At 44.9% G+C, this 12694-nt stretch overlaps 2 protein-coding genes across 2 annotated transcripts in view; both read left to right on the top strand.

Annotated features, from left to right (window-relative positions):
• Nucleotides 1–6414, top strand: part of MTF1 (metal-regulatory transcription factor 1) — a 15652-nt gene extending 9238 nt beyond the window's left edge. The window contains exons 2-10 of the mRNA XM_009996683.1: nucleotides 422–660; nucleotides 1076–1207; nucleotides 1660–1733; nucleotides 2230–2363; nucleotides 2843–2920; nucleotides 3670–3772; nucleotides 3899–4452; nucleotides 4973–5039; nucleotides 5838–6414. Of these exons, the coding sequence (XP_009994985.1) occupies nucleotides 422–660; nucleotides 1076–1207; nucleotides 1660–1733; nucleotides 2230–2363; nucleotides 2843–2920; nucleotides 3670–3772; nucleotides 3899–4452; nucleotides 4973–5039; nucleotides 5838–6223 (1767 nt within the window). The 3' untranslated portion in view covers nucleotides 6224–6414. The remainder of the gene's footprint in view (nucleotides 1–421; nucleotides 661–1075; nucleotides 1208–1659; nucleotides 1734–2229; nucleotides 2364–2842; nucleotides 2921–3669; nucleotides 3773–3898; nucleotides 4453–4972; nucleotides 5040–5837) is intronic.
• Nucleotides 6415–11869: 5455 nt separating this feature from the next.
• The window catches only part of YRDC (yrdC N(6)-threonylcarbamoyltransferase domain containing), a 3517-nt gene continuing 2692 nt past the window's right edge, over nucleotides 11870–12694 (top strand). Inside the window, exon 1 of the mRNA XM_009996690.1 lies at nucleotides 11870–11875. Coding sequence (XP_009994992.1) covers nucleotides 11870–11875 — 6 coding nt within the window. The remainder of the gene's footprint in view (nucleotides 11876–12694) is intronic.

The following is a 12694-nucleotide window of genomic DNA, read 5'->3' as shown; positions in this document are numbered from 1 at the left end:
AAGGAAGGAAGTTGTCTTCTGTGATCTCTGACCTTCCTTTGAGCTTACGTAGATATATGGAATGGAATATCTTTGGCCAATTTTGCTGTCTGTCTAACTCAGCCTCCTATGGGGGGGTCACAGACTCCCCATAGTGTCTGAGCCGGCAGAGTGCAGGTGTGGCCTTGAAGCCTCAGTAGTTAGAAAAACATTCCACTGTCTTATCAGCCTAGCAGAACACGCTGTTGCTAGTTACAAGAAAGCTTACTGAAGGAAAAAAAAAATCAGTAAAAAGAAAAATTGGCTTCATCCTGGCTCAAACCAGGACAGGTTCCCCCCCCCTCCCCTTTTTGGGGTCAAGATGTATTCCATTGTCTTTGATGTTTAACTGCAGTTCTACCCTGTTTGGGTTCCAGAAATGTACACACGTTTTGTCTCCTAGGTGAAGAGATACCAGTGCACCTTTGAGGGCTGTCCTCGCACCTACAGCACTGCTGGGAACCTGCGCACGCACCAGAAGACTCACCGTGGGGAATACACCTTTGTCTGCAATCAGGAAGGCTGTGGAAAGGCCTTTCTTACCTCCTACAGCCTCAAAATCCACGTTCGGGTGCACACGAAGGAAAAGCCCTTTGAGTGTGATGTGCAGGGCTGTGAAAAGGCATTCAACACTCTGTACAGGTAGGGGCTGGGCTGGCTACTTCTCTTGTCCATGTCGTTGTTGCTGGTTTGCAGGTTGCATCTACTTTTAGTTTGTGTCTGAATACAATTGTTGTGCTTCTTCCAGGTGCAGATATGAATATAACCTCCCAAAAATGTGGAAATGCTAAACCAAGAGTAGGATGACAACCCATGATGACATACTTAGCTTATTTATATTTCAGTGGTATTAAAGATGATGCACAAACACAAGGAATTCTCAGATTTGCTTGAGGACTTTGGAAGTGGTACTTTCCTGAAGTTACTTTCCTGAGATAGTTACCTCCAATTCAGAACGTGTTGATCCTGTGCTGCACATCTGAACCAATGGCTAGCCTCAGGTAGGGGCTGTCTCATGCTACCAGCCGTAAGAGGGTTTTTTTTGCATGCTTTTTAGGTTGAAAGCACATCAGAGGCTTCACACAGGGAAAACATTTAACTGTGAATCAGAAGGCTGCAGTAAATACTTCACAACGCACAGTGACCTGAGGAAGCACATTCGAACACATACAGGAGAAAAGCCATTTCGGTGAGTTGCTGGTGGTGATTTTATTTTCTGTGGGACTTGCATAACAGGCAACCCGTGCCAAAAGGTAACAGCTCCTGTACCCAGGGAGCAGTCCTGCTCACCAGGTACCAGCACAGGCCCCTCAGTTGCCTGTAAAAGTGGGTGAAATGACAAGAATAGTCAAGCTGCTTTTTAAACATACATGGGTGCCATGATGAACACATTTTTAAAGCATTCTGCTGCTTCTGGGTGCAGTGTTTATTTGATGAAGGAGCCCCCCTCGTGTGTTGCTTTCATGCTGACTCTGAAAGCCCCATCCAGCGTCCGCTGTGGCCTGTCAGGCAGGTGCAGCCCCTGGGGGGGTGCCTGGTTGCTCACACAGGAGAGGGCTGGGCTGGCTCTCCAGAGTCCTGGGGCTGCTGCCAGGGTGTCAGGGCAGCCTGGTGCTAACTCTGCTGTGATGCCTCATTCAGGTGTGAGCACGACGGCTGCGGAAAGGCTTTTGCTGCAAGCCACCACCTTAAAACACATGTTAGGACGCATACTGGTAAGTCCTAAGGGTTTGTTTTTCCTTTAACTGAGCTTATTCAGGTTGTACTAACTCTCAGAATCCTCCTGTGAATTTATACTTATATATATTATGTGGGTGATGCTGAGTTGAGAAAAGGGATGCCATCCAAAGGGACCTGGACAGGCTGGAGGAGTGTGCCCACCTGGACCTCATGGAGTTCAACAAGGCCAAGTGCCAACTTCTGTTCCTGGGTCTGGGCAATCCCCAGTGTTCCCTTTGTGCACTTGCATTTATGCAGGTCTTGAATTTCATGGAGATGTTTAACAAAGTTATCAGTAATAGTGCATAAAAAAGTGTTCTGTTCTTGTGTCAGTTCACATGGTAAAGTGGGAGGTTTTATTTGTAGGGCTCCCAAGAATACTGAATGTGTGAAGTGGCATTAAACAGCCTTGTCTGTATAAAATATTATAACTCTGTTATGTGCGTTAAAAATATTGTAAGTTTGTTATGTTGTGTTTTGTGCTGCCAACAGGGGAGAAACCCTTCTTCTGTCCCAGCAACGGCTGTGAGAAGACATTTAGTACACAGTATAGCCTCAAGAGTCACATGAAAGGCCATGAGAAAGGGCATTCCTATAATGCACTTCCCAATAATAATGTGTCTGAGGTCAGTGGCACTTCTTCCTCATGCTTCAGTGTTAGATGGGGGTAAAACACTGCTTTGGGAGGAAGTTATTTGATCAGTAGCTTGTTCCAGAGGTGTGACATTTAAGGCTGAGGTTTTCAAAGAGAGTAATAACTACTTCGTAAATACTTTGTAATAAATGTGTGAAGTAAAATAAATATTAACTAGTAAGGTTTAAAAACTTAATTTTCTGTGGGCTGATTTGTTCCTGTGTTAATTTAAAATTCTAGGTTATTAAATTTTTGGAAGTAATGTGAAGGAGGTGCTAAGAATCCTCAATAGCTACCAAATACCCTTTGCTTAGTAATGTTGTTCCTTTGATTTTAGAACTGAGACTTGGGTCACACATAGGTAAAGGAAAGTCTATGTTGGCAAAATTGTATGGACTCTAAAAAGTAGTTAAAAACGTTTCTGACACTATTTTTAAAAATATGTAACTCAGTTTCTTTTTTTCTTTTCAGGATACAAGCCACTCTCTTTGTCTGAGTGACCTCAGCCTCATCTCAACAGATTCAGAATTGCGGGAGAGCTCTAATCCGGTGAGTTCCTGCCCCGAAATCGCCTCACTCATGGTTGGAGTGTTGCTTTTTCCTGGCAGTGTGCTTGTCCTGTCAACTAGAACACAGCAGATTAGCCATGAATGGCTGGTTGCTTCTGTTTCGCTGGGTCAGGCCTCCAGTGTGCTCCACTTGTGCTATCTTTTGGCCAGGCAGGGGCTGTACTCTTTACAGAATAAGTGATGTGGAATAGAATCAGTTTAGCTGGGCTGAGCGCTGCTCCTTGTGTGCCTTGTGAAGTATGGCTCTCTCATGACAAAAAACCGAGTGTTTCTTAAACACCCTGCTGAGCCTGTAAACAGAACTTACTATTGCTGTTCCTAGAGCAGTGTGGGTGACACAGTGCGTAGCTCAACTTATAACCGGAATGGAGCTATTTTGTTTCTGCTCCAGAAAAGGTTTCACAAATAGCCATGAACAATTTAATGCATGTTTCTGTTTCTAACAGTGTTAATAAGGGTCAAGTAAAGTGTGGGTGCAGAAGAATATATTTTACTTTTGTATGACTTTTTTATTTTTTTAAGAGTTTGCTTGTTATATTGGTAAATTTGATTGTGGGTAATAAAACCTGTCATTTTACTCTAGGTAAGTGAACCTGAAGGTGTCTGGTTAATTGGAGAGGTGTTCCTGACATTGATACACTGCTTGATTGAGATTTGTGCAAAGTTTATGGAGACCTGAGCTGTAACATTATCTGATGTCTGTCCCTCTCTCTGTACTGTGCTTGCCAGACACACGGACAGGACCTGAGCACAATCTCACCAGCAAGCATCTTTGAGTCCATGTTTCAGAGCCCAGATCATATGGCGAATCAGGATGACTCTCAGCAGACAGGTACAAAGTGTATCTGGGTATTTGAAGAGACCCTTTGGAGCTCGTAAGTTAATTGGACAAGTTGTTAATTAAAATCTTACGAGAATTGCTGTATTGATATATTTTTTTCCTTTGCTCTTCTGGCAGCCTTGATGGAAGGGTTCAATGGGGATGCAGATGCAGTCGCTGCTATCCCGCCTCCTTCAGGAGACCCGGCCTCCCTGTCCCTCCCGCTGGTGCTGCAGCTCGGCCTCTCGGAGCCTTCTCACTCAGCACTACAGTCCTCGGCAGCATCAGCTGCTCCCTCCTCCATAGGAACCAGCTCACAGCCAGCTGCATTTGGGAATCCTGCAACTGTTTTACAATCCCCAGAAGTGCCTGTTCCTCACAGCACACAGTTTGCAGCCAGTCACCCAGACTTCCTGCCGTGCCCCCCAGCCCCGCCGCAGCCCCTTGTGCAGGGACTGTCCGTGGTTGCTGGGGCTCCTGCCCCGGCAGCCCCCGGTGCCCCCGAGCCCCTGCCAACGGTCGTACAGACTGTGTCTGTGGGTACCAACTCTGTCCTGACCAGTAACCCAACCATAACAATTACTCCTTCTCAGAGCACTGCTATTCTGCAGTCTAACATTGTCATGGGAGAGCAGAACTTACAGTGGATCTTGAACGGTGCCACTAGTTCTCCACAAAGCCAAGAACAAATGGTGAGTATATGCAGTACAGCTTTGAAAGAGCTAGAGTCCCTGCTTTTGAAAAGGAAGGGGATGCAACCTGTAGTTGTAAAACACAAACTAGGAGGCAGTATTGTGTGATGCTGGCCATGTTACAATGTATAAATGTTTCACCAACGCAGCCACTAAAATAGAGAAATAAATAGAAAATAGAGAAATCCAGAGTGCAGAAAAATCTTGCTTTCCTCTTTTCCCCAGTGACATACTTCAGTTGTCGAAAACCACAAGCTGTGTAAACAAACATGCAATGCAGAGGGTGGTTACTCCCCATCTTTAGAACTACTGAAATAATGCTATGAGTTCTGGGATAGCCACAACATAGCCCAGAATGAAGCTGAATGTTTTTTTAGTTTTCCTGTGTGTTCTGTTTGGAATGTGTATATAGCTGTTTCTTTTGATTCTGATGTTTAGAATTTGAACAGTAGAAACTTGAACAGTAGAAATTTGATTGGAATCAACTCATGTACTTTTTTTTCTTTTTTTTTTTTTTAAGCCACAAGTTCCAAAAGTAGTAGAAAAGGTTTTTTTTACTACTGCATTACCAGTAGCTGGCAACACAGGTAAGCATCCTGAACTTGCTGCTCTCTCTCACTGTTAGCTTGACCAGGATTTGTCATGATTTTATGCTTGCAGAAATGTTGAAGAAAATTATTTCCATTTTTTTCTTACTTTCCAGAGGTTTTAAGTGCAATCGGCTGTAGACTCATAGGCTTGTGCTGAGGTTTGTCCTGTAGTAGTTTACCTGACAGCTTGTAGGAGCAACATGCTCTGAGCAACACGCTGCGTTTCTGTATTGCAAAGATGAATCCATAAAGACAACAGAGATCAGGGAAGTTTAAAACTTAAATTTTAAGAAAGAAAGGAAGCCAGGCAGGTAGAGCAACATAGGAAGAGTGAGGAGAAAGCATGAGAAGCAAGATGGGAGAGGAGAGCAAGCTAGAGAAAATAAGCAGGAAGATACTTGTGTTGGGTCAAGGAGCAGAATTGCTGGAGTTATGTTGTATCATCCTCTTCAAAGATTGGTGCAAAGGGACTGGGCCTTTGAGTGCCACTTATTTGGGTTTTGTGCTGTAACAGTTACAGTGGTTTTCAGAGAAGAGACATAGTGTGCTGTGTAAAAAATTTAGGTTGGACTTCTAATGCCTGGATTCAACTCGATTAGGCTGCCCATGAACAGAGATTTCGTGCCCCTTTGGTCTTGTTTTTTTTGTCTTCTTGAGGCATTACTTGCACTGAAGCAATGTAACACACCATCTCTGCTGCAAGGAGCACATAATCTAATGTAACAAAGATGATTTGTCTATCCCTGCTGTGAAATGATGTAGTTCTGTTGTGTTTTGTCTTTGTTTCATCTTCAGGAAGCCCTGTTCAGCAGATCGGTCTCAGTGTTCCTGTCATTATTATAAAGCAGGAGGAGGCCTGCCAGTGTCAGTGTGCCTGTCGAGACTCTGCCAAGGACAAAGCCACTGTTAAGAAGGAATGTTCCTCACCTGATTCAAAAACTTTGAAGCAGCCAGCTCCCCAGCTGCAGCCTCAGACTTTTCCTTCTTCTTCCCCTTCTTCATGTGGGCAGAGCAGTCAGATAGTTAACCCTTCAGACTCACAGACTGAAACATTAAGTGCCATGGATGTATCGGACTTCCTGTCTCTCCAAAGCCCTGAAACCCCATGTAATATAATTCCTATTGAAGCACTGCTGCAGGGTGAGGAAGAAATTGGTTTGAATAGCAGCTTCTCTAAGTGAAGATGTTCCAGATTTTCCTTTGCACCTACCTGGAGGGTAAGACCCTTCTCTTTAGAAGCAGAAACTGAAGGATTGATTCTTTCTCCTTGCTCTTTGGAAGTTTTGTGGCTTATTTCTGCTTCAAAGATGTCATCTTAGTCACGTCCCAGGTACATCCATCTTTGAGAATCTATCTAAAAAAAAGAAAAGGTTAAAAAAAAAGAAAAAGAAAAAGAAAAAGCTAAGTTATATGAACTGTTTTGGCTGCACTGTCTGTCACTTTTGCTTGTCATATGTGAACACAGAAGTTAAGGTTACTCGTGTGCAAAAAGATTTTGAAAAGAAAAAGGGGGGTTAGTTTGTCTCCAATTGCACATCATTTATGTTTGGGATTAAGGTACTGGCATTGAGTGGGTCTTTGTTACAACTCCTTGGGTCTATAGTTTTCTTCTGTTTCTTATGTCTGATACTAACAGTGCACTATGAGGGGAGCCCAAGAGAGGAATTTGCTGTAGTAGAGAATGGCATTACTGTAGAAGCTGATTTATCTGCGATTTTATTGGAGTGTGATTGTCTCATCCCTGAGCTGGAATCTGATGCCTGGGTTTGCTTTGTACTAACACTGTTGCTAAAGCCTGCGGAAACTTTTGTGGAGTTTATTTCAGTAGAGCACAAGAACCTTGTGCTTCTGATAGATCTGTTAATTTAATTTTGTTAGGACTTGGCAGTGTGGTGGCAGACACACTGTTTCACAACCTGGAAACACAATTGGAGCCCCTGCGTGCTCAGGCTCAAGAGTCTTGTTTTCTTTGCCTCTCTTTGAAGGATGCAGTGAGTCCCAGATGTAGTCAGATTGGTGCCTGCTGCTCTTTTGATTTATTTGGCTCTGTCCAGAAACAAGTCATCCTCCTAACCCCTGTGACTGATTAATCAGGAGTATGGTGCCTTTGCTGGTAACTCTCATCTTTTGTCAGAAGCAACACCAGGAACATTTTCAGATGGTTCAAGATATATTCAGTTTGAATTCAGTTAGTCTGTCCTGCAGCTGTCCATAAATGCCTTTTTTTTTTTTTTTTTTTCCTGTTGAGCTATATAATTTCTGCCTGAATCTGCCTCCAACCTACTGCAATGCCAGCTTTTTGTGCACGGGGCTATTTCTTGACTGAAAGATGTTACGCAACATAGTTTTTCATATCAAACTGAAAGTCTATATTCTAACCTACTCAGGGTAAATAAAACACAAACCCCCCTTCCACCAAAAAGCCTGTAATGTTGCAATAAATGCAGTCTCCTTCTAAATGGTTTATTTATGCTGCATTATTTTAAAAGATGTAATTTTATAGTGTTTTATCCATCTTTCTGGCTTTGGCTGTCAGTCTTGTGTTAAAAGAAATAATATTAAATAGTCTTTATTCAGTTTACAGTGTTGTCATTAGTGAGATACAAAGATAATGACTGTAAGCCAACTAAGACAGAGTGTCTCTGTGCACTAAATTTAGGAATGCAGACTCCTAGTGGAGTGGATCTTTCTGTATCTGATCAAAGCTGCTCTCTGTACCTGCTGGGGGAGGATAGCGCCTGCAGCCAACTTGCTGAGATGGCTGGTGGGTTTGTAACCCTCTGCCACATGCCCTGTGTAGCCTTACCAACACCCCTGTCACAGCCATGGTTCATACAGTGGCTTAGTGACCCCCTGTCTGTCCCCTTGCAGATCCCCTGCCCCAGCACAAATGGAGACAGGCTGAAGGGAACAGGCTTTGCACCTCCCTGACACGTTGCTGCCATTTGTGAAGTGCAGACAGGCAGAACTGCGTCCGTGAGGGTGGAGAGGTGTTGTGCAAGGTGTGCGGGGCTGTGGTGCCACTGTGGGCAGTGTTCTGTTCTGGTGGGTGCAGGGGTGGCATGGCTGCACTGGGAGCCTCCCTGGGGGGGTGGGCGTTTCCCCTGTGTGCATTGTGGGGCTGAGCAGCAGGAGGGTCCTGCTGCAGTTGGGTTTGTGTCCACGTAATGCAAGATAACAACGTGGTTTATGTTTTGTTCTTGTCGTGGTTATCCCCAGAGGGCAGGGACATGCTGGCCCCTTTGCTTTTCTCCTGCACCTTCATTTTGTGATGCAGTTCTTGCATGGCAGCAAGAACTGCTTTGAACACGCAAAAAACAGTCTCCAGCTGGCATGGCTGGGACAGTCCTCACATCTTCCCTGTGGTGTCTGAGGGTGAGAGACTGCTAATGCCTGTGGATTCCCCTGCAGTTGTGTGGATTCTTCTGATGGGGCCTGAAGTGAGACAGCTGGGGGATTTAGCAACCTCTTCTGAGCCTTTCTGTCCTTCGCATAAGTGTTTTCCATGCTACTTTTGCTGCTTTTTGCTGAGTCTACCTAAAACATGCTTCTGATTGAACCAGATAACTTCAGAAACTGCTTTGTGACAGAAATTAGTAGAACAACCTACCAAAGACTTTGAAATCAGAAGTTAATTTGGAGGTGTGGTTGGCAGCAGTGAGGTGCTGCACCTGCCCTTCCTGAGTGGGAGTCAGGAGTAACCTTCACTGCTGTCTTCACAACTACTGTTGGTGTGTTCTAGGAAAAGCAACGTGTCCCTAGTTTTTGCTGACTTTTAGGCACACAGGGTTTGCCGTTACCCCTTTGTGTGTGCTTCAGGTAGGCTGCAATTCAGGTGAAACTGACGGGAGCTTGTATGAGGCAAGAGCAGCCGGGTTCTGTGAGAGCCCTATGGACTGTGCATCCCAATCAGTCATGTTGTATGTGTTTTGTTGTTTAATTGTTGGTCTGCTTTCCATGCTGCTTGTATACGTTGGTTTCCCAGTGGACATTTGATTGTCCCCAGTGCTGTGTGATCAAGCGCTGTGCTGCCAGGTGGTTGTTAACACGCTTGGACAGGAGGAGATCTGGGAATAGCTGGCAAGAGGGGGCAGTTGCAACAAAGCCCTGAGATTCCTCAGTGCCAGAAAATTTTCTGTCCTTCTCTCCTTGTTGCCCCAGCATTTGGCATATTCACAGTAGCATTTTTAATAAAGGGAGCAGTTTCTACCACTGTACATCTGGTAAGACGTTGGGTTCTCAGAAAGGGGCTTGTTCTGTTAACACTCTGCAGTCTCTGAGAACAGTGCAAAATCTCCTCTGCAAAATCTGCATTTCCCAAACCCCTTTAATTATTAGTCAGAGAGCAACACAGCTTGGGGTCCTCTGTGTTAAAGGTGTTGCTGTTTTGTGACTTGTGGGGATTTACTGGTTACTTAGAGTTTCTAGATGGGTGCAGAAACTTAAACATGTGGAGAGGGTCTAATTACCAACATCAGTAGCTCTGGTTGCCAAGCTGTGACTGAAGTGAGCTTACTTGCTGTTCAGCTGAAGGCTTTAGAAGTTGCTTTAGATGTAGAAGTTGCTTTAGATGGTAGAGGGGTGGAAAATCAGCACTGTGTAAGTGCTGGTACTGAATTACCTAGAACAAAGTATGAATTTGGCACCTCTAATGCTGACTGTGTCCAGCAAGACTAGTTTGCAGAACTTCATACTGGTATCTAAAATGCACTTTAGGTTATTTTATCTTTAACCCAATTGCTGCAATTTATTTTGTATATACTTTCACAAAGTTTATTTTTGCTCTGAGTAAAAGTTAACAGGGGTGTGCAAAGATGAGCACTTAACTTGGTGCAATACTTGTAGCTAAAAATCACTGTTTCACGTGGTATGTCTGTGTCTGTCTAACGGGGTGTGTGTGTGGTGACTGCTCAGTGACATCCTGCCCCTCCCTGTCTGTACCCCAGAGAAATTATGCATCATTAGCAAGTCCAATCTATGCAAATCTTCCACTGAGAGCACTGTGCTTCGCAGGCCTTTTCTCTCACGCTTTTCTTGGGGGCTGCCTGTCCCTTCTGCTGGACACAGCTGCACTCTGTCTCACGCCCCATCCCTGTCCCTGGGCTGCACTGCCACGCAGGGACCAGCAGGAGTGACGAGCTGTTCTGAAACAGCCACATAGCACCTTGGAAAGTGGTTGACGGTCATGTTTGGTGCCCTGTTTATCTGCCTTATTCCACGGAGGGTGGCCTTCTGCAGCCATCCAGGTATTGTTTTTGCAACTGCAGTGACGTTGTTAAACTGTTTACAGCACTTGTCCTGCACGAGGGGGAGCAAACCAGTGACTGGCCTGAGGGTTCTGGGCCTGTGGGGTGAGCAGGGAAGGTGCTGCTGCCCTGGGAGCTGGTTGGAGTTGAGAAGCTGCTCCTGGTTTGGGGGGATGCAGCCGTAACAAGAGGCAGCCAGGTCTGTGGTGTGGAGCAGGTGGGATGTGGCTCTGGGACCTTGGGTGGGTCACCCACCTCTGCCTTGGTTCCCTCTGGGAAATCAGAACAATGAAACTTGTCTTTGTGAAACACTTAGACATCCGTGGGTGGAAGGTCCTTGGTGTTAGTGACCTGAGCCAGCTGGGCAGAGCTGCTAGAGTCAGTTTGGACTGTATGGCAACAAAAAAAACCCATCATGTCTTTAATAAACCCTGCACATTTCTGACTGCATAGTTTTTAATTGGTACACTATTTTTTTCCATAACATATTTTGGAAACAATGTCAAGTTTTTATAAATGTTTCCTGTAGTTGAGACTCATGGACAGGGCTGAACTTTAAACTTCTTTTGCGTCTTGTCTTGATATATATCATATATTCTAGAAGTTGGGTTCTGTGTCTGCACTGAGAAATGCAAATTAAACTGGATATTTATGTAGTAGTGTTCATAGTCTTAAGTGTGTGTGTTCTTGGAACTAGTTTCAAAATCCTACACCATGCTTTTGGTGGTGTGCAGGCTGGCCAAAATTTGGTTCATTATGCAGTGTACACTTTCTCAAATGCAGTTTCTACTTTTTCTTACAGGAAATTTTTTTCATATGATGTTTTTCAGCAAACTCAAGGGTCTGTTTTTGCAGTACCGTACTTACAGTAGCTAGTCTGTCTTGCTGTGTAGCTTTGTGTCCTTCTACTTGCTTTCCCACGTGGAGCTGTCTGACCCTTTCTGGAGGTGTCCTTGCAGTTCTGTCCCCCCAGGCAGAGCGGCAGCAGGGGGGACACAGACTCCCAGTCTAGATGGTTCCTGGAGCCAGTTCTGCATCACCCTTGGCAATCTGGGAATCTGGGAGGACCATAGGGGTCTGTTTCCTGCTTCTGCTGTGATTGAGAGGTGTGGGTAGCTGGGCAGTGGGCTTGGAGATGACAAATTAAAAGAACCCAGTTTTTCAAGAATGTGTGTATTGTATTAAAGGAATTTATTTAACTATGAAACATGGGAACAAATGTGCTTACATTGAGCAATGTGAAGATGTTAGTTACAGGTACAGTACTTCCAAAGGAAGAGCATCTCCAAAACCCAAAAAAAGAGTAAATATGAATTTGTATTTTTTGAAGAATGTAAAATGTGAAATACTGGTGTTTGCTTAATTGCTCATTTTGTATGAAGTTAATATTGTACTTTGAAATATCTGCAAAGAAGTGGAAATTAACTTTTTTTGGAATTGAAAGCAATATTAATACTAATGAAATCCTAATTAAATGCTTACTTAAACATTGTGTGATAATAGTCTTTCCTCAGCGTATTTATAAATCACCTGGGAGAGGAGTGTGAGGATCCTTCCCAGCCCCACACGTTCGATCAGGACATGAAGGTACTTCCAGGTCCTGAAAGACAGTGTTTGCCTGGGCAGGATCCTCCCTCCCCCTCTAACAGCCTTCACCAAGGAACTTCTCATCCTTGATCCACTTGGGTATGGAGAAGAGCTAGTGTGTTTAATTACCCTACAAATTGTTCTTTGTTTGTGAAAAGGAGACACTCTGTCGCAGTCCCTTTCCTGCAGCCACTAGCTGTGCCCAGCACAGGCACCTGGAGCGCCAAGAGCTGAGGGGAAGGGGAAGGCAGCACTGCACCGGGTCAGGTTGGCAGCTTTAGCATTCCCAATAAAGAGGATGTGGACTTTGGGGGAAGCTAGTGGCAATCAGGAAAAAGGACTGAATCTCCACTCTGGATAAATTAAACTTTCAGTGTAGCAAAATATTTCCATGTGGCAAAACCTCCCCAACAGCTGAAGAGCATCTCAGCCTCCTTGCTCTGCTGGATGTGGTGGTGTCCATCTGGGACCCCAGGATTGTGATTAGCATTGGAGATGGAGCTGCTGCCCCCAGAACAATGCCCACCCTCAGTGCTTTTCCAGCCCTTCCACCAGCAACTGGCCCTGATCCTGGGAGCAGTCAGGAAAGGGCGATGAAAGGGTCAAGTCCCCGAGGGCTGCACCACCTCAGTAAGAAGCAGCCTAAGACAATAGACTAACCACAGACTAAGACAATATTGCTTTATTTTAATGTGCAAATAAGGTATCAGTGCGACAAGAGGAAACAAAGTCCAAGGCCGCGGCTGAGGACTCGGCTGTATTCACGGCCTGATCCGCCCTCGGTTCTTCCCTGGCACCAGCCGGTGAAGCCTCCCCGGC

Source organism: Chaetura pelagica, unplaced genomic scaffold (genome assembly GCF_000747805.2).
Source record: "Chaetura pelagica isolate M959 unplaced genomic scaffold, ChaPel_1.0 scaffold1064, whole genome shotgun sequence".
Lineage (NCBI taxonomy): Eukaryota > Metazoa > Chordata > Aves > Apodiformes > Apodidae > Chaetura > Chaetura pelagica.
This window is presented reverse-complemented; position numbering and strand designations above follow the sequence as displayed.